At 37.1% G+C, this 26,390-nt stretch overlaps 1 protein-coding gene across 1 annotated transcript; it reads left to right on the top strand.

The window, feature by feature from the left end:
- The first annotated feature begins 4,054 nt into the window (after positions 1–4,054).
- LOC111914205 (50S ribosomal protein L3-2, mitochondrial) lies at positions 4,055–6,321 on the top strand. The gene is made up of 5 exons (XM_023909985.3): positions 4,055–4,573; positions 5,162–5,371; positions 5,437–5,541; positions 5,839–5,952; positions 6,044–6,321. The coding sequence occupies exons 1-5, from the start codon at positions 4,232–4,234 to the stop codon at positions 6,215–6,217; spliced, it is 945 nt and encodes a 314-aa protein (XP_023765753.1). The 5' UTR covers positions 4,055–4,231; the 3' UTR covers positions 6,218–6,321.
- Positions 6,322–26,390: the final 20,069 nt, after the last annotated feature.

Below are 26,390 nucleotides of genomic sequence, written 5' to 3'. Positions count from 1 at the left end.
GCTAGTTGATATGTTTATGTTATGTTATGTTCAGTCAGTTCCAGACTTTGGTCTAATGCAAGGGACAAGGTCCCAGTCAGTTCCGGACTTCGGTCTGATGCAGTTAGTTCCGAACTTCGGTCTGATGCACAAGGCAAGGCCCTGGTTAGTTCCGGACTTCGGTCCGATGCAGTTTCCGGACTTCAGTTCGATACAGAGGGAAAGGCCCTGGTTAGTTTCCGGACTTCGGTCTGATGCAGTTTCGGATTTCGATCCGATGCAGAGGGCAAGGCCCAATATGTGCTTTATATATTATTGTATGGTATGTGGTAGTTTGAGGGAGCTCACTAAGCTTTGTGCTTACAGTTTTAGTTTTGGTTTCAGGTAGTCAGTTTTTCTAAAGGGGAGCTTGGGAAGATTGCAGTGCACACACCATTTGTTCAGCCTGGGATGTTTATACTCTGATATACTTGACAGTTGTTACAATATTTTGAGATACATTGCTTATGAGTTTTATCGACTATGGTTTTATTATTAAATTAAACGAAATTTTCAGATTGTGTTTTTGAGATGTTACATTATAAAGTGTTAATTAGAGATGATTATGATATGTAGGAAGAGTCTAGACCGATCGTTGAGTACGAGACCTACTTTCTTACAAACGAGGTGAGTCTTCTCACTATACTTACCTGAGTGGTAATATTGTGTGACAGGAAGGTCTTATCTGAGTTATTGACCGGAGGGTCTTATGTGCTTATACTGAGTTATGTGATATCATGCATTTTGTCTTTGTGATTTATGTTGTATATTATTATGTGCCTTATTGAGTTAGGACCGGAGGGTCCAAACCGAGTTGTGAGACCGGAGGTTCCTCACTGAGATACCAGACTGGAGGGTCCAACCCGAGTTGTGAGACCGAAGGGTCTTCATTGAGACACATGACCGAAGGGTCCTTATCGAGCTATAGGCATGAGAGGATAATTATTTGTGTGTGGTATTTTGGGGAACTCACTGAGCTTCGTGCTTACAGTGTTGTGTGAAATGTGTTTCAGGTACCTCTCAGGATCGCGGGAAGGCGCCGACTTGATTGTACACACCAACTTGAGATTATATTTTGAGGATTCTGGGATATTGTCAAACATTTTGTTTTCTTGTGTTTTGAACAACTTATACATTTGGGTTTTGAGAAATGTGAGATTGTGTTTTATGTGGTTTTAATAATGAAAAAATTATTTGAAAATTTAGAGTGCTACAAGTTGGTATCAGAGCCTTAGTTTGAGGGATTCGGATGTACCCTCGGGTATGTCTCGACTCAAACTGAGGATTTGAGAGAATTTTCTAAAAAGAAATGATTTTTCTAAAACGAGTAAAATATTTTAAGAGAAAACAAGATGAAGCAGTGTGTACAATCAACCAGAGCCCGAGCGGTGATTTCCCAAAATACCATTACTTGTTTATATTATGGGATACTTATGAGATATTAGATCTGCATGCTAGAGGATATTCTAGGTATTTCGGGAATTTAGAGCTATAGTTGCCTGATTCATGTTGCCTTAGCCTAGAGGATGCTATCGATTGATATTATCTGCTATTTGCTATGTATGTGTGTGCTGAGTAGGAGTATCTAGCAGGAATCTTTTAAGAGAGAGCTTTGAGTCGGGGAGTAATCTAGGAGAGATACCTAGATGTGTATTGAGAAATGTATTGAGAGAGTAGTTTAATATACGTGAGGGATAGAGTACTTGTGAATTAGGATCTTAGGAGGAGGACTTGGGGCGACTATGGGGTTGTGTGGAAGGTAGTATTGGGCCCGTACTACTGAAAGCACTGGATCTGTATGCGACCCAAGTAAGAACCTTAGGATACTAAGAAGCATGTAGGGGTGGGTAATCGAGTGTGTCCTTGAGCTAGTCCCTTATGATTTTTGTGTTTGTGTTTCAGAGAGACTATGGTGATTACCGCAACAACCCCGGGGGCAGTGGTACCGGTGACGAGGATATCCACAGGATCATTGCTGAGGAGGTGGCCCGAGCTATCAGGGAGGGTATACCAGAGATGTTTGGGTCTATTAAGACCACACTAATTGAGAGATTTGATGAGTGATATGTTGTTGCCACAGAGGCTGTTGTTGTCGCAGCCACCGCAGTCGTAGTTGTTGCGAGGCTATAGGTGGTGGCTCGTTGTTGTTTCGGGAGTTCAGCAACACGAAGCCACCAGAGTTTGACGGGACCCAGGACCCGATTTCTTCCATGAGATGGATATCCGACATTGAGGGGTGTTTTTATACATGTTCATGCTTGGAGCACATGAGAGTTCGGTTTGCACTAAACCAGCTTCGCTTGGGAGCAAAGGATTGGTGGAAGTTCGTGACGACTGATTTTACTTCTGTAGATCATGCTGCAGTAACTTGGGAGAGGTTTACCCAACTGTCTAGAGATGAGTATGTTCCCCAGGTGGAGAGGGAATGTTTGGCCCAAGAGTTTTTGTCTCTCAAGTAGAAGACAAAAACAATGACAGAGATTACGAGGATGCTTAATGAGAGGGCGTTGTTCTGCCCCGAGCATGTGTTTAGTGACCAGGCACGTGTTAGACAATGTTTGAGCATCTTGAGGAGAGATATTCGGGAGTTCGTGGCGAACTCATCATATCGGACATTGGTTGAGTTGCAGACCAGAGAGGAGGGAGAGCATTAAGGGAGAGATAGGAGACCAGTGTAGTCGCAACCGACGACGAAGTGGGCTAAGCCCGTTGATTTGAGAGTAGGAGGCCAGAAAGGCCGCACTTGTGGCAAGTGCGGCAAGATTCATGAGGGATCTTGCCGAGTAGGGATTTGCTACAAATGTGGCAAAGAGGGGCATATGGCGAAGGACCGCCCAAAGGGATTTTCGGTTTGCTTTCATTGCAACCAAACTGGCCACCGGAAGGACGAGTGTCCTCAGCTCACCCAGGGATCAGCCCAGGCATTTGCTCCTACTGCTTTACGTGTTACTGATGGTCGGCCTGGGAAGGCCGTGGTTCCGAGAGCTCGTGGGAGAGCATTCTAGTTGACTGCAAAGGAGGTTCACTCAGCGCCTAATGTTGTTGCTGGTACGTATCTCCTTATTCATGTTATTTTGAGATTTGTTTATGCTTATACTGTGTTGCATGTAGGTACTTTTCTTGTGAGTTTTGTGCCTGTCTTGGTGTTATTTGACTCGGGTGCGAGTCGATCTTTCGTGTCCTTATCCTTTAGTTGTCACACTAGTGTTAGACGCGAGGTGTTGAGTCGACCACTGAGGGTTTCTATAGCCGATGAGCTTGAGGTTTTTGCCACTGATGTATTCCGGGGATGTGTATTAGAGATTTTCGGTGTTGAGTTTTTGATAGATCTGGTGCCGATAGCGATGGGTGATGTATGTGTCATAGTGGGCATGGATTGGCTGAGCCGGTTTGGAGCCGTGATTGACTGCGAACGTCAGATGGTGACCATACAAGACCATAGTGGGGGAGTACTAATTATGTATGGCGAAGGAACTAGATTGGGATCAGCTTTCTGCTCTGCCGCCAGGGTGAGGCAGAGCCTATAGTAGGGGTGCATGGGCTTTTTAGCATACGTGATGGATACGCAAGTTGTCACTAAGAGACCGAGTTCTATTCCTGATGTTCCAGTAGTGTGTGAGTTCCCAGATGTTTTTCCTGAGGAATTATACCATGTCGTTACAAGTTTTTATGTATTACAACTAAAAATTAGTAATATATCATTATCAATTTATACCAACCAAACTTATTGGTAAAAAAACAAGTTGATATCAAATATATTTGATACGATATTTATATAAAATTTTTTTATATCTACTATAACGAATACGATACATGATTTAAATAAAAACAAATCGGCACCGTGTAATATTTGTGTAAGCATAGAGTAATCTTAAATGAACCCATCTAATTGACATGGCTAGGAACCCTACACACATGTCCCATCTACATGATCCATTTAACACCCCTAAATATATTTTGTAGGTACAAACCCTAAATAGTTTTCAAGAACACGGTCTTTTGGTCAAAAACTCTATGTGTAAGGACTAAAATTAGCATAACTCACATTTTTTTTCAGCTAAAAACCCTACCGTCGTCCTTCAACCCTGTAACGGCCGAAAACCCCCTTCTCTTTTCCATGGTTTCTCGATATCGAGGTCAGAAAATTCCATGAGCATCATCTCTACTGTTTCGCTTTGAAGTCGGATTGATCCAATCATACCTTCGTCCAGCAATGGCCGCCCTATCGAGAGGCCTCATTTCTTATCTCCGTAATTTATCAGTAAATCCTCAGCGAACCCTTGCAACGCCCATAACCAATCAGTTTTTGAGAAGCTTCAGCTCTGATGTATTGGTTAATGAAGGAGAAAGTTATAGTAGCAACCGAATCATTGAAGCTAAGTCGAGAGTAATGACGGCCAATTCGAAAAGGACTGGAGTTATCGCTGTGAAATGTGGAATGACGGCTCTTTGGGACAAATGGGGAGCTAGGGTTCCGATTACAGTTCTTTGGTTGGATGAAAACATCGTCTCTCAAGTTAAGACACCCGAGAAAGAAGGCATCACTGCTCTACAGGTCCGATCCTTTTCTCTCTTCTCCACCAGTTGGTATCATTTACATTTTACATGCCACTGAAACAAGGAATATAATTTCAAACTTGGTACTTAATAAAATTGATGCATGTTCAGTTGCGTAATGAAGACCAGCTTTGTTTTCAGGCAAAAGAAAGGCATTCTAAGTGCTAGGTCCCTGCTTGTTGAACATATTACAAAATCTAAGTAACATGTGTCATGTATATGAATTGCAATAGAAACACATTGAAAACTAGTTGCATTAAGAATCAAGTGTTAATATATGATCTATAAGCTAAGTAGTGATCACAATGCAAAAGATGACTGTAAGAAGCACAAACAATCAAAACTTTAGCCCTCTGCTCAAGTGCAGCAGTGGTGATAAGAAAGGAAAATAAACAGTGAAATGCAAATTACATAACACCTCAATATCCATGATTGAAATAAAAAACATCAATCAGTACCGAAAATTGGTAATCGTTGAAATCATGATTCAATGTTGACATACTGAAAACAGATTAACAGGATCCTATATTGAGAATTGTGAATAGCATCAATAATTGAATATGTTTTTGATGATAATGATTATTAGATTGGTTGCGGGCATAAAAAGGAGAAACATTTAACAAAACCAGAAGTGGGACACTTTAGAGCACAAGGCGTTCCTTTGAAAAGAAAGCTGAGAGAGTTTCCTGTTACTGAAGATGCTTTGCTTCCTATTGGGACTCAAATTGGAGTTCGCCATTTTGTCCCTGGTCAGTATGTTGATGTCACTGGAATCACCAAAGGAAAAGGTTTTCAGGTAAAAAAAAAGAAGATTTTTTTTTTTAAAATAATAAATATGTGATGATTTTTGTATATGTACAGGGTGCGATGAAAAGATGGGGTTTCAAAGGAGGGCCTGCATCTCATGGAGCTTCATTGTCACATCGAAGCCCTGGTTCTACAGGTCAGAGGGATGCCCCTGGTAAGGTATGTCTATGTTCTCATTTTTCTCTTAATTTCTTTTTATTACATTATTACAAAATACATAATGGATTACTTTACCCTTTCAGACACTCCTTTTACCCCCTTTTTTTTTCCCATACATGTATATTTTGATCTAGGATTTCTTTCATTTCAATTAATTTAGGCATGTCCAAATATTTGCAAGTATATAGGTCAATTTGTGTGTTTGATATAATTTATCCAGCCGCCATGTTTGATTCCTTGCAAATTATATTTGTTGAGAAGGGTAAAATGGTCAAATTTTTTTTTTTTTGTGGACAGGTTTTTAAGGGTAAAAAGATGCCTGGGCGAATGGGTGGGAAACAGAGAACAGTGAAAAATGTGTGGGTGTATAAGATAGATCCTGCAAGGAACTTGATGTGGGTCAGAGGCCAAGTATGATGATCTTAACTTTGAATAATTATTATTAGTATTATTATTTTGATTTACTGAAAATAATAATATATATATATATATATATATATAGGTGCCAGGGAACGAGGGTAATTTTGTATTTATAAAAGATGCATGGTACAAGAAACCGGATGTATCATCGCTTCCATTTCCAACTTATTTCTCAACAGAAGATGAGGATGTGACATGTTTGGAACCGATTGTTGCTGATCTTGGTGATACAGATCCATTTATGGCTGCAGATTGAGACAGATTTTTTTTTTTTTTTTAATTATTCCATCTTTTATTACTTGAATGGAAAATGTATGCGACGTGAATCTTTTTACAAATAAGATGACATGAATTTTTCTAGTCTGGTTTATTATTTTCTTGAAAGATTATTTTGTTCATAATAAGTATCAGTCAATAAACATCATATTAATTGAATGCCCTTTAGGCAATTTTAAACTAAAATATCAAAAGAGAAAGCAAGCCTATTTATTTTACAGACTTTTAGGCAATGGAACTAGCTGCGAACCTATGGACATCTACTTTAGGCAATGTTTAGTCTGCGAACCTGAAGCGAGGAGGGATAACAACTTTATTACTCTGTGTTTGTTGATCCTTGTAGATATTACATATTCTTGGTACTTGTTCTCGTACATCAAAGCCTCGCTACTTCATTCATGTAATAGTTTCTAACAACATATGATTGTTTATTTGTTGAACTAATTCTTATTCTAATTGGATCTATGGATTTGAAGATATTAAAATTATAATTGGAATTTTGGTTTCTGATATATATATATATATATATATATATATATATATATATATATATATATATATATATATATATATATATATATATATATATATATATATATATATATATTACCGTCATCTAGAGAACACATAACATTGAAATAGATTATGTGTATTTATATTTTGACAGATGGTACATGCTTTGTTATCATCTTTTTAATAACTGAGTTGTGCCTAACAAGAAATACAAGTATTTACAATCATATATTGTATCAAAAATGAAAAAAAAAAAAGTCAATGTTGAAAATATAAAAAATAATGGATTTTGTAATAGTTGTCAAACGACATGTTATATTTGATATGCATATCTTTTTTTATTTTTATAACAAATCTTTGGTAAGTATTATAGAAGCTAACCTCACATTAATTTTAACCAATCATAGACAGAAACAATGTAAACAATAGTGATGTTGAACTAGTATCATTTTGAGATTGTTGATGACATCGGATGATATATGTACATGGTCATTTGGATCACCTAAAAAACACGTTTGATCTAGTTACTTCTCTCAAACATTACCACATAGCATTATTATAACATATTTTGTATATATCATATATTATATGAGTTAATTAAAAGAAAAAAAAAAACATCATAAATGGTCCCCGTGGTTACCCAAAATCTGAAGTTTAGTCTCCATGGTTTAAACAACTCATAGATGGTCCTTGTGTTTTCAAAACTTTTGATGATTGGTCCTTATTGCTAACTCCGTTAAGTTTTGTTCGTTAACTGAAGGGCATTTACGTCATTTCACTACCACAAAGACTATTTATGATGTATTCTCTTATTTTTTTATTAAAAAGAAAAAAAATTAAACATAAAAATGTTATATATAAAAAGTCTCTCTCTCTCTCTCTCTATATATATATATATATATATATATATATATAAAGTCTCTCTCTCTCTCTCTCTCTCTCTCTCTCTCTCTCTCTCTCTCTCTCTCTCTCTCTCTCTCTCTCTCTCTCTCTCTCTCTCTCTCTCAAAACACATATAGAAACGGAAAACAAAATGCTGGAAAAATCAACCCAACGGCTCCATTGAGCTCCACCATCTTTTCACCGTTCTTGTTCATCTAAAAGCTGATTAACCCACCTGCTATCCCTCTATACTTATCCATTCCTCTGATTCACACAAACAGACACACAATTGAAGTTTCTGTGTTCTGCCGATTTTTTTTTAAAAACAATTGAAACTTTGGTTTAAACCTCCTTCATTGTTTCAACAAAATTATTGTAGCTATGCATCTGTTCATTGACGTTTTCAGAGGTAGGCTCCCGGAGGAATAAGAACATGCCACATGAGTTGAAGACACCTCTCATATCCACCATCATAGTCGAACCCATCTCAATCGACGTCTTAGGGACAGAGTATCTGACGGTCTTCTTCCAGATCGGGCTAATTCTTGGTAAGAGAATCTTTTAGGTCTGGTGCCCATTTCGAATTCATTGTTCATTTCAATATCAAATCCAGATTCTTCATCTTCATGTTCATCTTCCTTTCTTTTCTTCTTCTTCCACCTCTATAAACCGATAATCCAACTACTAATCCCACCCTGTTGTTGTTTTTCCCTGGATTTAGGCCTAGGTCTGGAGCCAGCCCATTGTTTTCATCAACCTGCAAATTAGAACTACTGAAAATCCAAGACCTCACATTATTTTTCTGGAATAGAGCTCCGACTGCTACTGAAAACCAAAAAATAAATCATTCTGGCAACACGATCTTGAGATCAAGTGTGTACACATATGATTTTTTAAACATACATACATACACTTATGATTATACATACTTAAGTCCATCAAATTGAACTTAAAACCTAAATCCATCTTCTAGATCAAATTAAAAAATATTAATTGAAATACAAATCCATCACCTTCAACCATTGACCCTCCCATATCCATCTATTAGACCAGTTTCGAAAAAAATAAAGCAAAATAAACAATCGAAGAAGAAAAGTTATGAAACTAATCAGTAGGCAGGAGAAGAAATCATATCTAGCTTCCTTTTCTTCCAACGTGTCAATGGGGGAAGGGGAAACCAATAGATTACGAGAAACAACAAAGACAAAAGTGATGGTGGAGGTGTCGTTTTCTTTCATTCTCTTGTACTGGAGGGACGAAAGGAGTCTGACACGTCAGCGGTAGTAGGAGAGACGGTGGAAGTGAGAAGGGTGGAATCATGAGTCGGTGGGGATAAATCTTTCATTATGTTTGTAGCATCACCAAAAATCAAGATTTGGGTGTAGTACCATCGACGATTTGAGTGTGTTCCTTGCTGGAAATCGGAGAAAATGAGTAGGTGAGCGAAGAAGGGGAGATGAGTGGTGAGGATGAAGGTTTGTTTTGACATTGGAATGAGGATAAACATGCTTTTGAAGATGCAACAACAAATGGGCATGTTCTTGATTTTTCTAGGACAATCAAAGACGTGGAGGTGGGTGATTTCACGAGAGAGATTAAATAATTATATTTAACTTTAAAAAAAAAATAAAAAAAAAACATCATAAATGGTCCACGTGGTAGTGAAATGATGAAAATACTCTTCACTTAACAGACAAAACTTAACGGAGTTAGCAATAAAGACCAATCGTCAAAAGTTTTGAAAACACAGGGACCATCTATGAGATTTTTAAACCACGATGACTAAACTTCAGATTTTGGGTAACCACAGGGACCATTTATGATGTTTTTTCAAAGAAAAATTAAATATAAAATTCTAAACATTTGAAGTTTTAATTTATAAAAAAAAGGTATGAAAAATATTGAATTATTAAAATTAAAGTGTTATTTTTTAAAAATTTAAACAATAATTTAGATAAATAAGCAAAGGAAACTAATGAGACTTTAATTTATAAATTTGAAATTAGAAGAAAAACTCCAATAATGAAATTAATATGCATTTATTATTACATTTAAATATTATGTAAAATTTAATAAAATGAAAAAACTATAAAATGATATGTGGAAAAAAAATGAAAAAAAAGCCATATGACATAATACATTAGAAGATGACAAGTGGAAAAATTATTTTTATTTATTAGATAGGGTATATATATATATATATATATATATATATATATATATATATATATATATATATATATATATATATACATATATATATATATATATATATATATATAACTTTCTCTGTCATCATTGTTTTCATCATTATCTAACAATCGGTTAGCTTATCAAACTTAACATCGTATTAGTGTCTAACACCTTATGAACCCACAAACATACATCTCATCTTATCTTTCAACATGATCGTTTTGTTGGGATATAATACATTAGAAGATGACAAGTGGAAAAAGTATGTTCATTATATATATATATATATATATATATATATATATATATATATATATATATATATATATATATATATATATATATATATATATATATATATATATATATATATATATATAACGGATTCAAATTCCAAACAATAAATTTATCAATGTTGAACTTCAGGACAACGAAATGGCTATATATATATATATATATATATATATATATATATATATATATATATATATATATATATATATATATATATATATATATAGTGTCCAAGGACTATTTATCATCAATATAAAACTTTCTCCGCCATCATTGTTTTCATCATCATCTAACAACCGGTTAGCTTATCAATTTGAACATCGTATCAGTGTCTAACACCTTACGAACCCACAAGCATACACCTTATCTTATCTTTCAACATGATCGTTTTGCTGGGATACGTTAGGGGTAGAGTTTAAACATACCATTAATTAGTTGTTCTTTGGATTCTTAGTGTAACGACCTGGATTTTCTAACATCTAATCTATGAAAATTATTAGAGTTTTATCTAACATTGCATAATTCTACTAAAATTAAAACACTTTAAATCTCAATGTAATCATGGGTTTACAATAAAACTCTTTACATAAAAATGAACAACATGTAAATACAATAAATAACATCCTACTATCTAGTTCTTGTCCTTGTGATCCTATCTTCTCTTTTGGTACCACGACTGCTGATACCTGAACCTTCAAAACATAAATTCTCTGCGGTATCAGATACAATGTGTCTACAAAGTTATTTTTTCTTTCTTTTACTTATCTTTCTCTTCCTTCTCTTTCTCAAACTCTGTCATCTAAAGTCTTTCTCTAATGTCATACACTGCCATTCTTACTTCTTTCATCTGTCTCTTCTACTTGCTCTAATCTTTCTTCCTACTCTTTCTCATACTCTTCTCTTTCATTCTCCTACTCTTTCTTAGCATATTCTCATACTCTGCACATGTAACACCCATAAAATTCGAGCAAATTTAAAACTTTTTAAATCATTTGAAACCATTCAATTATTACAATTTGTTTTCAAAATAGTTTATACATCATAGTTCCCAGAAATCATAATCGTCAATCGAGGAAGTGTACGGTCACGCGTTCGCCTACCCGCGGCCATCCGCTAAACCTGAAACAATGAACTGAAACTGTAAGCCCGAAAGCTTAGTGAGTTACCCCCAAAATACCAACCTCATGACCATAATCATATCATATCAACAAAACAGAACATCCATGCATCTCGAGTCTACTGTGTGACTGGTCCGCCGGCACCGGGCCTTCAGTCCACCTGGTCCACTCTCTGAGTCTACAGTATGACTGGACCACCCGCACCGGACCTTCAGTCTATCTGGCCCACTCTCCGAGCCTCGGCACGTCTGGACCGCCCCTTCGGGGCCTTTAGCCTATCCGGACCGCTCGCCGGGCCTTCGACATGACTAGATTTGCCCGACCCGGGCCCGCAGTCTACCCGGTCTGCCCAGGGTGTCTTAGCCTACTGCACACAACAGGACCTGCCTTAACCCTTTCCCCAAATCAATAAACATGTGCAAATATAACAGATAATCACATAACAGTCCATAGACGAACAACCGATCTAACATATCATATAGCATAGCAACATCCTAACCAGGATATCGACCTAACCGGTCAGTAACATTACATCATCCTATATACCAGGATACCGACCTAAACCAGGTCACTAACATAGCATCATCCTATATACCAGGATACCGACCTAAACCAGGTCACTAACATAATACCGTCCTAAGTACCAGGACGCCGATCTAACAGATCAATAAGCATATCTAACAAATACAAGTATACAATCCGATAAAGGGCTGGCCTTGGTGCCTTAGACCCTGTTGATAGTAAGGATAACTGAAATGCCGGACTGAACCACGAAATCACGCTCCAGAAACACTGCCCCAAGCTCCAATACCTAACCATCAATGATCCAATTTAAAAATACCCGCTTACCAATTATCCTCAAAAGTCAAAACGGTCAACCCTTGGTCAAAGTCAAAGTCAACTATCAAGGTCAACAATCCATGTTGACCTCAACTCGTCGAGTACCCTCAGCTACTCGCCGAGTTCCTTGCATTACTTGCCAACTCCCCGAGTCGCCATGCCACTCACCAAGCCCAAGGCAATCTTCATCAGACTTGCCGAGTTGTTCATCCAACCCGTCGAGTTCATGACCATCTTCATATGACTCGTCGAGTCTACCATGCGACTCGCCGAGTCCCTTCAGTCCTTTATCCATACAGATGCTTTCTATGCCATGCTAAGGTTCCATACTGCAGATCCAACTTCCTAAGGCATGCTTATCACGTAAAGTTGCAAGCTTTACGTGCATGCAAGGCTCTAGAGGCTCTAAATGACAAATACAAACTTGTTATGGGGTTTAACTCCTTAAGAAGGGGTTCATACTTGCCAATGTTGATAGCATTATGGACTTACAAATCAAGGAGAGTTCAGATCTGAAGATACAACTTCAGATCTGAGCTCATACCCAAGAATAACTTCATAACCAAGCCAAGAAGCCCTAAATTCATCCAAAGAGATCTAGAAAGGAATGAGGCCAAGATCATGAATTGATACATCAAATGAAGCTAACTGAGATAGATTTTGCAGATCCACATGAGTCCCTTGCTGCTAACTACTTGACCCTCAAGCTCTCTTCACAAGTTCCACCTTCCAAAGCTCAAAAACACACTCAAATGAAGCTCTCACACGAAATAGGGTTTTCTGGACTCTTTAGAGGCTGTAAGGGACTAAGGGAGGTTAATAGTTCCTTAAATAGGGTGCAAAACCCCGAAATTTAGGGTTTCATCTGCCAGTTCCTACTCGTCGAGTCCCTCCTTGGACTCGGCGAGTAGGTCACTTAAACATGCGGATCAGCCTGCTGCTACTTGGCGATTCAGGCAACCGACTCATCGAGTAGACCTTGAAATCATGAGAAATTATCACCACAAATTGATACACGGGAAGCGGGGCGTTACAACACATACTCTATTTCTATCTCTACCCTTATCTCTTATCTTCTCTACTCTACCTCTTCTCTATTATGTCTCTTTTTATCTCATACTTTGTACTTTGTTCTTTATCATCTTTGCTCTAGCTCCTCTTTACTCTTTCTCTACTCTACTCTTTCTTTACTCTACTCTCTCTTGCCTCTAATTCCTCAACATTCTATTCTTATCTAGACCCAACGGTCCCATATCCTACCATACTATAAGGGTAACAACAACCCATTACTATTGTCAGGTATATGTTGGATTAATGTGTCTAAGATCATAACTAAATTGGTATACACTTAAATCAGAAGCAAAGTTTTTTTGGGTTGTCCTCATAACTAATAACTGGATAAAATGACATTTAGAGAGAGAGGTTGATTCATTATATTACTAGTTGTGAAAACTCGTATATTATACGGGTTGATTAAAACAAAATGTTAAACATGAAGGAGTAAACAAGAAGTTTATTTTGTATTTGAAATTTGAAATAAGTGAAAACTATGAGAAAAAATAAAAAAAAAACAAAAAAATTAATTAATTAAAATAGCGTGTTTAGTTGTCAGACTCGTGTCCTAAACGGGTTAATTTTAATAAAATGTTAAATACGAAGGTTTAAATTGTATTTATTAGAATTTGAAATTAAAATTTGAAATTTGAAATTTGAAATTAAAATTTGATATTTAAAATTAATATAGTTATTATGGTATACTTAATTTATAGAAACTAAATTAATGATATAATGGAAATAAAAAATGAAAGTAATGACAAGTGGAAAACAAATATCTCTAAATTACCCCAAATTGACATTTGGCAAATTGAATGAAAGAATGACACGTGACAATAAGAATTCTTATTTATTAGGGAGGATACGATTAATAAATTCTAATAACTGATTTGTTAATACATTATGTGATTAATATATTAATTGGAAATATTATTAATTAATTGAGAATTAATCAGAAACTAATTGGAATTAATTTTGGGGTTAGTTAGATTAATTGTTAGTACAAGGAATGTGTTCTTATTGTTCAATAGTTGAACAAGAGGGAATTCCAGAACCTTCCATATGTATAGACGGTTTTGGGGGATCCAAAATATTCCTTTTGGATAATTAGGAAGTTAGATAAATACCAAATTTGAAATAACATCATTTTATTTCAAATTAGGGTTTCTAGGGTTTTCCTATTAGTTATAAATAGGGTTCTTGGTTCCTTATTTTCACATAACACATATACATTGAGAAAAGCTAATTTTCTTCTACTCATATCCTTTCTCCTCTTGTCTTTTAGTTGCTAGGGTTTGAGTACAAACCATTAGAGACACTAAAGTTTTGGTGCTAGGCTTTCTAAAGTGCAAAGGAAGGATCAAAGATTTATTTGCTATAATAAATCAAAGGTATGTAACCCTTATTCTTGAATTTCGATTCTAATAGGGTTTTTAAGGTCTATGATATTCAAAGTATGTTGCCTTATTTTGTACATACATAGATACTTATAGTTTGCATGTACACTTCTTAATTGTTAAGTGAATTTCCGCAATATACATGTTTTGTTATAACCTATAAAACCTATCAGTGGTATCAAAGCCTTAGTCTCACAAATTGATTGCACATGAGTTGAATCGATTATCAAAAAAAAAATCGAAGGACGCGGCACGCCTTTCAATTTTTCTGAATTTCGTGCCTTTATCTACCTGATCCGAATATGTGCTTAATTTTTGGTAATTATCTGCTTTGAAACTGTCAAAATCCGATTTTTGTTCAAAGGATATGTTTAAAACCCTAATTTGGATATTAAGGAGATAAACATGAGATATAATTTCGATTGATTTATCCTTATGGATTTTAATAACAATCTAATTTAATGATTGATTAAAAGAAAAATATTAAATCTATAATTAGTTTAAATGATTAATTAATTAATTATTTGATTAAATAATTAATTTTAAATGGTTTAAACGATTACTTAATTAATTGATTAATTTAGATAATTAATTTTAAACCTTTCATTTTAAAAGGTTTTAAAGTACACCTTATATATATATATATATATATATATATATATATATATATATATATATATATATATATATATATATATATATATATATATATATATATAAAAGTGTTGTAAAAATCGGTCTAGGCGGTTGATTAATTGGGGATTAATCGCTAGACGGTCTTCAACCGAATAGGATTAAGGCTAATCGGTCAGCTTAATCAGTTTTTAGTCAAAATGGGTCAAAGTCGGAGCTAGACAGTTCTAATCGGTCCTAGGCGGCCTAATCGGCCAAATTTTTTAAAACTTTTTAAAATTTTAAATACTAGACCAAAATTTTAAAAATTTCAAAAGTTCATAGTATTTCAGTGTTTAACTAATATATAAAAAAAAAAATTTAAAAATTAAATTTTATAGTTTTTCTCGAAAATTTTTAAAAATTTCTATGTTTTCAAATATACAAATACCCAAATTTACTTCTTTTCTTAAGATATATTAAAATTGTGAAAACTACAATAAAGTCTCTATATATTGGTCTCATAATCGATTTAGTCCTTATATATGTTTTTTTATTCAATTAAGTCCCAAATACCGGTAATCATATTTAATTTAACCATTTGACCCGGTCAACAGGTCATCCAACTTTCAAAAATTACATTTTTTGCCCAGATTTCAAATTTTATTACAAATTTGGTCCAAAATTTACAATTTTGGCCCAGATTTTAAATTTGTTACAAATTTGGTCCAAACTTTACTTTTTTTGTTCAAATTTTAGAATTTTATTACGAATTCATCCTAAATTTAGTTTTCTTTACAACTTTTTTCTTAAAGAATTGTTTCTAATATGTTTTTGAGTAAATTACACGAATCGTCCCTCGTGCAAGTGCCAAATGACACGTTCAATCCCTATTTTTAAAAATTAACTCGGACCGTCCCTTGTTTTATTTAACTTTACACGCTTCATCCCTCTGGACATAAAAAGACTATTTTGCCCTTAATGATTTCTTTTTTTAATTTTCTTTTATTTGTTTATCTATTTTAAATTTAAAAAATAAATAAAAAAATAACCATATCCACTTCATCCCTCAAACATTTTCCCATTGCTTTCGTTAATTCATTCCCCCAGCTTTCATGAACCAAAATGACGAACATGAAGCCATCGATGTGAGCATGTTGCCGTCAACCTATGCCTTGCCGACCTGAAGCCATTGATCTCTCCTATAAACTTATCCTTCAAGCTATCGATTCTCACCTCAATCCATTCGGCATCAGTTGATTTTCCGATAGGCGATTCGATTTCTATTTTCTCCGTTCGAAATAAGCCACCACAGTAAGCCTAGATTCAAACTCTGATTGAGGGTTGTGTTTTTTCTTATTAGATTTGAGTAAACTGGTTTTGGGTTTTGGATTTAACCAAACTGATTTTGCCCTAATTCTTAGTAGATTTAGGTTTGTTGTTTTTCCAAGATTGTTTGAAGCGGGGATAGGGTGATGTGAGGGTAAATTTCCCTGTACGTGAGTTTTCAGTGGTGGTCATTTTAGTAAATGATTGGATTTGATCCACGGATTGTGTATATTTTTGTGTGTTGTGTGTATATTTTTGTGTTTATTTGTGTTGTTCGATCAGAAACACACAAAGTGAAGGGGTTACAAGCTTCAGATTTGTGATTCGCCATCGTTGTGTGTATATTTTGGATTTTTAAAAAGACCCACCACCATTTTTCATTTTGGAAGGATTTTGAGATTCTGAAATGATTTTCAATTTCTAAAATCATTTGGGTTTACATGTTACAGGTTTTAGACTTTTTTTTTTTCCGATTTTCAAAGAAGAGCAAACCGGGAGAAGAAGATAAGGGGTGGGTGCTTAATTTTCCGGTGGTATTGCCGGTGGTTAAGTGTTCAACAAACGAAAAAGATATATATATATATATATATATATATATATATATATATATATATATATATATATATATATATATATATATATATATATATATATATATATATATATATATATATATATATATATATATTAGGTTTAAAGATAAATGGACCCACAATTTAAATTAAAATATTTTTTAATATTAAAAAGTAATCAAAAATGTTAAAAATAAATGAAAAATAAAATTGAAAAGGGCATTGTATTCATTTCATGTCTCGCAAGGGCTTAAGCGTGTAAATTTAAACTAACGAGGAATGAAACATGAAACTTTCAACCAAACGAGGGACGGTCCGAGTTAATTTTTGAAAATAGGAACTGGACGTGCTTATTGACACTTGCACGAGAGATGATTCGCGTAATTAATCTATGTTTTTTTCTTTATAAATCATATTAATACAAAAAAAACGTATTTTCACTTAAAATCTTATAATTTCTATATAAAAACTTTTTTTAAAAAGTTTTTTGTATATGAAATATCTAGTTATAAAAATAAATATTTATTAAGTATATAAATATATACAAATCGGTTTTTATATGAATGTACATAAAACCGTATTTTACAAAAAAAAAATGTATAAAAACACCTATTTTATATATATTTTTTTATAAAATCGTGTTTGTTTATATTTTTTTATAAAAACATGTTTGAATAATTTTTTATATAATACGTGTTTGTATACATTTTATAAAATGTATACAAACACGATTTTATAAAATATATACAAACACGTATTTTATAAAAAAAATATTCAAACACGTTTTTATAAGATGTATACAAACACGATTTTATAAAATATATAGAAACATGTATTATATAAAAAATTACTCAAATACGTTTTTATAAATAAAAATATAAACAAACACAATCTTATAAAAAAATATAGATACACACCTATATATATATATATATATATATATATATATATATATATATATATATATATATATATATATATATATATATATATATATATATATATATATTGTAAAATACGTTTTTGTATACATTTTTTTTATAAAAACGGATTTGTATATATTTATATACTTAATAAATATATATTTTTATAACTAGATATTTCATATACAAAACTATTTAAAAAAAGTTTTTATATAGAAATTATAAGATTTTTATGTAAAAATACGTTTTTTTTTTGTATAAATATGATTGTATAAGGAAGAAACATATTTGAAACAATTTTTTGAGAAAAAAAGTTGTAAAAAAAAATTAGAGTTATGATGAATCCATAATAAATAGTAAAATTTGGGCAAAAAGGGTAAATTTTGGACCAAATTTGTAACAAAATTTAAAATCTGGGCCAAAAGTGTAAATTTTGGACCAAATTTGTAATGAATTTTGAAATTTAGGCCAAAAATGTAATTTTTGAAAGTAGGATGATATATTGACCGGTTCAAAGGGTTAAATTGAATACGATTACCGGTATTTGGGACTTAATTTAATAAAAAATATATAGAGAGAGTAAATCGATTATGAGGCCAATATGTAGGGACTTTATTGCACTTTCTCACTTTAAACTGTACGATTTGGGAAATAGTTTAAGAATCAATTTGTAACACCCAAAATCAGGAAGGCCAAGAAAGGATAGGAAACCCTAAGTTAAAGGGCCGACTCGTCGAGTCCAAGGAGGAACTCGGCGAGTCCGAGCGGGATCCGGGTCAAGGAGTAAGTGACCGACTCGGCGAGTCGGCTAAGGAGACTCGACGATTCTGGTCTGAACGAAGGAAAACCTTAATCCCGGGAGTTGTATCCTATATAAAGGGTGTTATGTCCCTCCCTCAGCCTCCATATCATCCTAGAGAACCTATAAACCCTAGATTTCGTGTGAGCTTCCATCATTTGAGAGAAATAGCTTTGGAGGAAGGAAACTTTGGAAAGGAACTTGAAGATCAAGAAGGTTGCTTCAAAAGGGAGGTGTAGATCCGAGATCTACTTCAGTTTGTATTCATCTTGGAGGTAATAAGCTGCTATCTTCCCTCCATTGCATCTAGATCTATTTTTCTTATGAGATTTGGGGGTTTTATGGTGGTTTGAGACCCAATTCGAGTTTGGGGCTTAGATATGTGGTTGCCACTTCAGATCTAGTGTTGGGGTGGTCCAATATGTCGTAAAGCATCAGAAGATGAGTAGTTGGTGAAGCCCTTTTGTCCTTTAACCTAGCCCTAGAGTGTTTTGAGCCTAGATCTCTTTAGTTATACGTAAAGTTTGCAACTTTATGTGAGGATTGAGTTTGGAAGTATGGATCTATGATTTGGAGGCCCTGCATGGCTCGAAAAGCCACTATATGGATTAAGAACTGGAGCGACTCGGCGAGTCACATGGGTGGACTCGGCGAGTTGGTTGAAGTTGGGCAGGAACTCGGCGAGTTGGAAGAACAACTCGGCGAGTCTGTTGAAGATTGCCTTGGAATCGGCGGGTCTGTTCTTGGACTCGGCGAGTCAAGTCCCGAAACCCCAAACCCTTCGAGTTAAGACCCGGATCAGTGTGTCGAGTGGGGACTCGGTGAGTTGGACAGGTCAAGACTCGGCAATCGGTGGACTCGGCGAGTCATGGACTAACTCGGCGAGTCGAGTCGCGAATGGAAGGACTCTGAGCGTATGAACTCGGCTAGTCAGTAGGCAGACTCGGCGAGTAGGGTTGACCTGGAAGGTTGACTTTGACCAGGACTTTGACGTTGACCATAGTTGACTTAGTTGACTTTCGGGGGACAGTTAGACTAAGTGTTGCACTGATATTGGTAGCTCGGGGAGCTAGTGGAGCAGGAGTTCAGAGAGTTGCCGGGTAGCAGCTAAAGGGGTTATCAGCAAGTGCAGGTGAGTTTCCCTTTGTGTGAATGGGTCTAAGGCCACAATGTCGGCCCATGTAGTTATGAGTAGAAGTCCCGGGGGTTAGCCCTAGGCACAATATGCTAGTATGATATTCAGGACGAGGTCCAATGTTAGCGGGCGGGTGCCCAAGGAATGGTTTATAGGATATTTTATACTTGTCGTCTGTGTGATACATGTATGTGCCTGGTAAGGAGGTGAGTGTGGGCGTGGTCCCGTACCTCACCAATAGCAGAGTGTGGATGGTGTTCCACATGTCATTAGCAGCAGAACAGGGGCGGGGCCTAAGTTAGGGAAAGAGTGAGTGTGAGCTAGGCCCGTATCTCACTACCAGTAGGAGTGTGGACGGGGTTCCATGACTCACCAGTTGCAGGACATGGGCGAGGCCCAAGATAGGCGAGGCCTTTAGAACAGGAATCGGTAGTGTATGCTTAGTGTGTATCTGTTGCGATATGTTTATGTGTTAGTATTTGTTGGCGGGCGAGGCCCAATGACAGACGAGGCCTAAGTGAAACAAATCTGTATCCGAGTGGGGCTCGAAGCCAGGTGAGGCCTGGAGCGGCGGGGCCGTTGTAGCGGGCGAGGCCCGAGGCAGGGGGCGAGGCCCAGAATAGCGGGCATGGCCCAGTATGTGCAGTATCTGGTTATGCATGGTATGTGCTAGGTTAGGGAACTCACTAAGCTTCGTGCTTACAGTTTTCAGTTTTGGTTTCAGGTACTTCCGGTAGCGGAGGGAAGAGCTCAGGGTGATTGCATGACACACACCATAGATTAGACAGCCTGGGAATGTTTTACTCTGATAACGAGCATGTGTTTTGGAAATTTATACTCTTATTATGTTTTGGATTGATGATTTTCCTTTAAGTAATGTCTTATTAAAAGAAATTTTTAGTCTTGAATTTTTGGACGTTACAAGTTGGTATCAGAGCCTTGGTTTGAGGGATTCGGACATACTCTCGGGTGTGTCAGAACTCAAACTAAGGAATTGGTATGGAAGTTTTCAAAATGAAAAGTCAGTTTTGTAAAAAGAGTTTGAGAAAGAAAGCAATTTTAGAAAACCAAAAGAACTCAGAAAGAAAATAATTTTGAAAGGAGAAAAAGGGTGTGGTGAATGCAATCAGCCGAGCTCAAGTAAGTACCCCAAAATACCCATACAAGTTTATGTTATGATTATCAGTTAGTAGAACAACATGCTAGATTAGGACTAACGATCTAGGGAGGATGCCTTATGTGCCTATTATATGTGCTTTGAGCTGCATGATAGTGCTGATTAGACAGTAGTAGGATAGCCTGTTTAGGTTATGCCTGAGTTTATGAGTTTGTGTTGCATGCTAGTACATATTCTTGCTATGGGGATATGATTGCTTTAGTATGTTATGGTTAGATTTTTCCCTTGTCTAAATGCTGCTTTCTTTGTGCATTGTGGGATTCTGAGTGATGGGAGTTAGCCATTAGGTGAATACGTCACGTCACATGTGATCAGGGTTGAATAATCGCAGAGTACTGGATTTGGACCTATTGCGCAGCTCTTGTTTGAGTCCAACCAGTGTAGGGACGAGTCTTTTACTCGAAGGATTATTTAAGCCTCGTCACATGTGATGGTATTCAGGTGATGGCTAATTGGCATCACAAGGAGGCCTTCAGCAGCTGAGGACTAGTCTGAGTTGAGTTGGAGGTTCCCTAGGGTAAGCCTAGGATGAGATAGTGCTGGGAGCAGTAGTAGTGGAAAAGGGACCTGGTGGAGTCAAAGCAATTCCTGAGGAAAGTACGGATAGATGTGGAAGGTAGTATGGGCCCGTACTACTGAAAGCAGAGGATCCGTACTCGATTCCGGAAAGGCCGAGACAAGACCGGGAACCTGGTAGTGCGTGTGTTTGGTCTCGCAGCAGTGATAAGTATTCTGATAGTGGATGTATGATATTTTCAGCATAGTGACGTTGCGAGAGAGACCAGTGGGCGGATCAGGCGCCGGGGAGGGATCAGGCTTGGGTTTAGGAGCCGAGCAGCTCGAGGAGCAAATGAGGGAGCTGATATCAGTGGAGGTTACGCTTAGAATTCTAGATCAGACTCCTGTGATCTTTGGCACGGTCAAGGAGGGTATATTGGAGATTTTGGATGAGAGGCTGGGACCCTTCCGTACCGAGATGATGGCTTTGATGGGAGCGCGTACCTTGACATTTCGAGAGTTCAGGGCTTGCTGGGGCACCGGATTATCATGCGCCTAGGGATCCCATCGCTAGCAGCAGATGGTTGGCTGATGTTGCCAACGCATTCCGTACGAGCCGGTGTCCTGAGGGGGACAAGGTCAGACTCGCTTCCTGTCTTCTGAAGGACAGAGCGAGGGATTGGTGGGAAGAGATTGGTCATGCATTGGGTGATGATGCCGCGTTGGACGCGATGACATGGGGTGATTTTTCAGCCAGGTTCAGGGCGGAGTTTCGCCAATTATTGAGGTGCAACAGTTGGCACGGGAGTTTCAGGATTTGACGCAGACCACTTAGACGGTGGCGGAGATCATCGCCAAGTTCAGGGAGAGGGGCCTTCTTGTTCCGCAGTATGTCGCGGATGAGGAGATGAAGAAAGTCTAATGTCACGAGATGTTGAGGGCTAACATCAGGGAGTTCGTGAGCAGGTCCAACTGTAAGACGTTGGAAGATATGATTTCTCGGGCTAGAGAGAGGGAGATTGACTTGGAGCAGATCCGGAAGAGGAATCCGGATGAGGTTCAGGTAGCCACGGGCTCGGCAAAAGGCCCAAGGGATCGAATTCGAGATCGAGGGATTATCAGGACCGCAGCCGGTGCGGGAAGTGTGGCAGGGCGCACGGGGGCGCGTGCAAGAGTGGTAGCGATGGTGAGTTTGGTTGCTTCAAGTGTGGTCGGACTGGTCATTTTAGCAGGGATTGTACTGTTACCACCACTCAGGGATTCGACCTGATATGTTTTCACTGCAATCTGCGGGGCCACAACCAGTTTGTTTTCAGCAGGATGGGTGATGGCACCTGCCCCTGCAACTTTGAGGATCACGGACGGCTGTCAGGGCCGAGCAGAGGCGCCTGCAGTAGGAGGCAGGGCTTTTCAGGTGACTACCCTGGAGACGCGAGCAGCATCGGTCATTGCAGGTATGCGACTTCCGTTTTTAGTTCTTTTATTTGTGCATGATTATATTGTTATGGTTCTGCTTCATTATCGGTATGAGTATTTTATTTTGTGCGGCTTGCTTGTGATCGAGTTATATGTCATCTGTATACCTTGGATATTTGAATAGTAGTTAAGGGATGGGTTCTATTGGAGAAGGTTACTTAGGGTGTACTAACTGTAGCATGCCTTGGAGGGACATGGTATGTCTCGCTAGTTCGGAGCCGTATTGTAACGCCTGTGTTTCCGGGCTTGCCATTTGTAGCAATGTAATAGTCTAGGTTAACCTTTGTAACCCGTTTTGAAATAATAATAATGTATTATTTGAGTATTATGTGTTTTGTGCTTAATTGCTTAATTATGTGGTTTGATTAATTAAGAATAAAAATAAGCATCGAAATTTAAGTTTAAAATAAACTTAATATATTTGGTTAATGTTGTAGTAGTTGAAACGAGGTTTCCGAATATATATAGAACGCCCAAATCTGACTTCGTATGAGGAAGTTATGATTTATCGAAGTTCCGGCTTAGCGATATACAACCTGTTTTACTCGATTTGAGATCGAGCGGTTGTTAGCCAAAGCAATCTAAATGAGAATCGAAGATCTCATTGTTGGTATTGAAACGATAAAAAGTTAGGCGAGAACGGACGTCAAACGAAGAAGTTATGAATTTATAACGAAAGTTTCTGTCCCGGCCTATTAAAAATAATTAATAAAAATAAAGTCAAAATTAGCCGACGGAGTCTAAACGAAAGTCGTAGAGCGTGGTCTCACCTTTCCGTGGATATAAAGAACGTCGAAAACGGAGTTCGTATGAAGAAGTTATGAATTTCCGAAGTTTATTAATCATTTTATATTTATTTTTAATTCAAAATCGGAAGCATTATCCGAAGCCGAGTCACCGGTGTGATCCGGAGTACGCCCCGCGTACGAGGTTACGCTACCGCGTACTCAGCATAGTGTCGACACTTCGGATGACGCATGCAATGACGATTTCGGACGCGTACGCGCTGCGTACGCCTGTACGCCCCGCGTACTCCGAGGCTCCAGCCTCTATATAAAGGATCCGAAGACAGCCTTCTTTGTTGTTCATTTTCTTCTCTTCTCTCTAGTATTTTGCATCGTTTTTCGTGCCGAAGCTATCCCGAAGCCCCGGTATTATACTCTAGCCCCGAGGCAAGTCCCGAGATCCCGAAGATCCCGAAAAGTGCGGTTCCCGAGTCGAAGCTCTGCCCGCGAAAAGTCGATTTTTGTGAAGATCTTCCAGATCTGCTGAGGAATACTACTCCTATAAGCCGTAGTGCTGTCCGATCATCTTCTGATCAAGTGAGTGTGTAGTTATTTCTTCTAATACAATAATACGAAGTATTTTATATAAAAATACGTGCTATGTGTATATATTTGGTTGTGTTATGTGTGAATGAGTATTCACTCTCTTCTATCTTATAGATCTGCTTATTTCTTTATGAGATATGTGTTATGTGTGTGTGTGCCTCATCTGTTATGTGATATATGTGTTGATTAAAGCATGCTATACAGGTTTTCTTTAAACTATGTATACAAATGTATATTTTTATCTACTAATATGTTGGGTAGAACATGGGTAGACAGTTGGTGTGTAATAAACAGATGAGAGGCCTCGTTGTTGTTTGATTGAGTCATCTAGCGGAGTTTAGATGACGACCACTGGCTATTCTAGACAGTCTTGTGGAAACATTAGCAGGTTCGCCACCTGTAGGTGTTAATGAACTTGGGTGTTCATTCGCTGTACTCCATCCCCCTCATGGTTGCCTTATTTGACTTATATTGCTGAGGTACCCCCGAAGCATGTGTTGTCGCCCCGGTGAAATATTCTTAGACTAGGTCCCTTATGTTAGTTGTTTTAGGGACATTAAAGTGAGAATAACGGGAATGGGTAATTGGGTTATTGTTGGTTGGTGAAAATTAAATATGATATTTATTGTGGGTTGAAAACCCTATATGCTCACCAGGCTCCCAAGCCTGACCCACTCAGTTTTAAATTGTATTACAGGTAGTGGCGGAAGGGCATGAGATGGATGAACCATCAAGTTGTTTTGTTTACAAGTCTGCATATGTTTATATTTGTTATATGACTTGTAATGTATTCGTTTATGCTTATTGGTCTGTATCGGAACATGACACCCCGAGTTTTGATTATAATGAAAATACATTTCTTTTATGAAATGCTTCGGTAAACAATGTTTTATCATGTTTTGTTTTTGGGAACAAATTCTGCAACTCTTTCAAATCAAAAGGATTTACTCTGAAAATATTTAAAAGCATAAATGAAAATCGGTCTTTTCTGGCCGAGATTTTGGGGATGTCACAGTTGGTATCAGAGCATTAGTTTAAGCGAACTAGGAATTTGTAGTATTTCTAGACTTAAACTTAGAATGCTAAGTGAAGTTTTGAGATGTGTGTCTGTTGTGATTTAGACACGAGCACTAGTTTATTTTAGGAAAGTTGCCTAAAATGCTTTATGTGCTAAATGTTATATGTTGCCATATATGATATTATTTGTTCGGATCTATGGTCTGTTGCCGACCGGATCTAGAAACCTTATGTGTGTAGGATTCTAAGCGTACATCTACGATATTAGAACTAGCATGTAAACGTTTCGGAGTGATAAGGATGATTTGAATATCTATCATGATTGAGGATCTAATTTCACCTTATTCGGTGTGTAGATCAAAATGGTGAGAACAAGAAGTGGAGTTGGAAATGCTGACGAAAACAGGAATCAACCTCCAATGATTGAGCCAATACCTGTCGTAGCAGCAGCACCCGAGCCAATAACCATGGCTGGTGTGCAATTGATGATTCAGACGATGTTGGATCGTCAGATGGATGAAACTAGACGGTTGCTTCAACAAAATCGTGAAGAACTGTCGATTCGAGTGGAAGAGCCTGAACTGAATGAAGGGCACTCGGAAGGTGGAAACTTCAGTGGGTCTGTTGGTCCAGCCAACCCACCGATAGTTAGGCAAGATAACCATGATGGAAGGAATGATGGAATGGGATGCAAGTACAAGGACTTTTTGACTTGTAAACCATCGACCTTCAATGGAAAGGAGGATCCGATTGGGGTTATGGATTGGATCTCCGAAATGGAGTTAGCCTTTATGACATGTGGCTGTAGAGGCAAGTTGCAGACTATCTATGCCGTGCGACAATTCCGAGGTGGAGCCGTTCGTTGGTGGAACACTCTAGGGAAGACTTTAAGCCCTAGCGAGCCACTGCAATTGTCATGGGCAGAGTTCTTGGTGCAGTTTAAGCGCAAGTTCTGCTCGGCTCAAAATCTGTTGGAGTTGGAGAACAAGTTTCT

The sequence above is a fragment of the Lactuca sativa genome, chromosome 6, assembly GCF_002870075.4.
Source record: "Lactuca sativa cultivar Salinas chromosome 6, Lsat_Salinas_v11, whole genome shotgun sequence".
In the NCBI taxonomy this organism is placed as follows: domain Eukaryota; kingdom Viridiplantae; phylum Streptophyta; class Magnoliopsida; order Asterales; family Asteraceae; genus Lactuca; species Lactuca sativa.
Note: the sequence above shows the minus strand (reverse complement) of the source record. Positions and strands in the feature narration are given on the sequence as shown.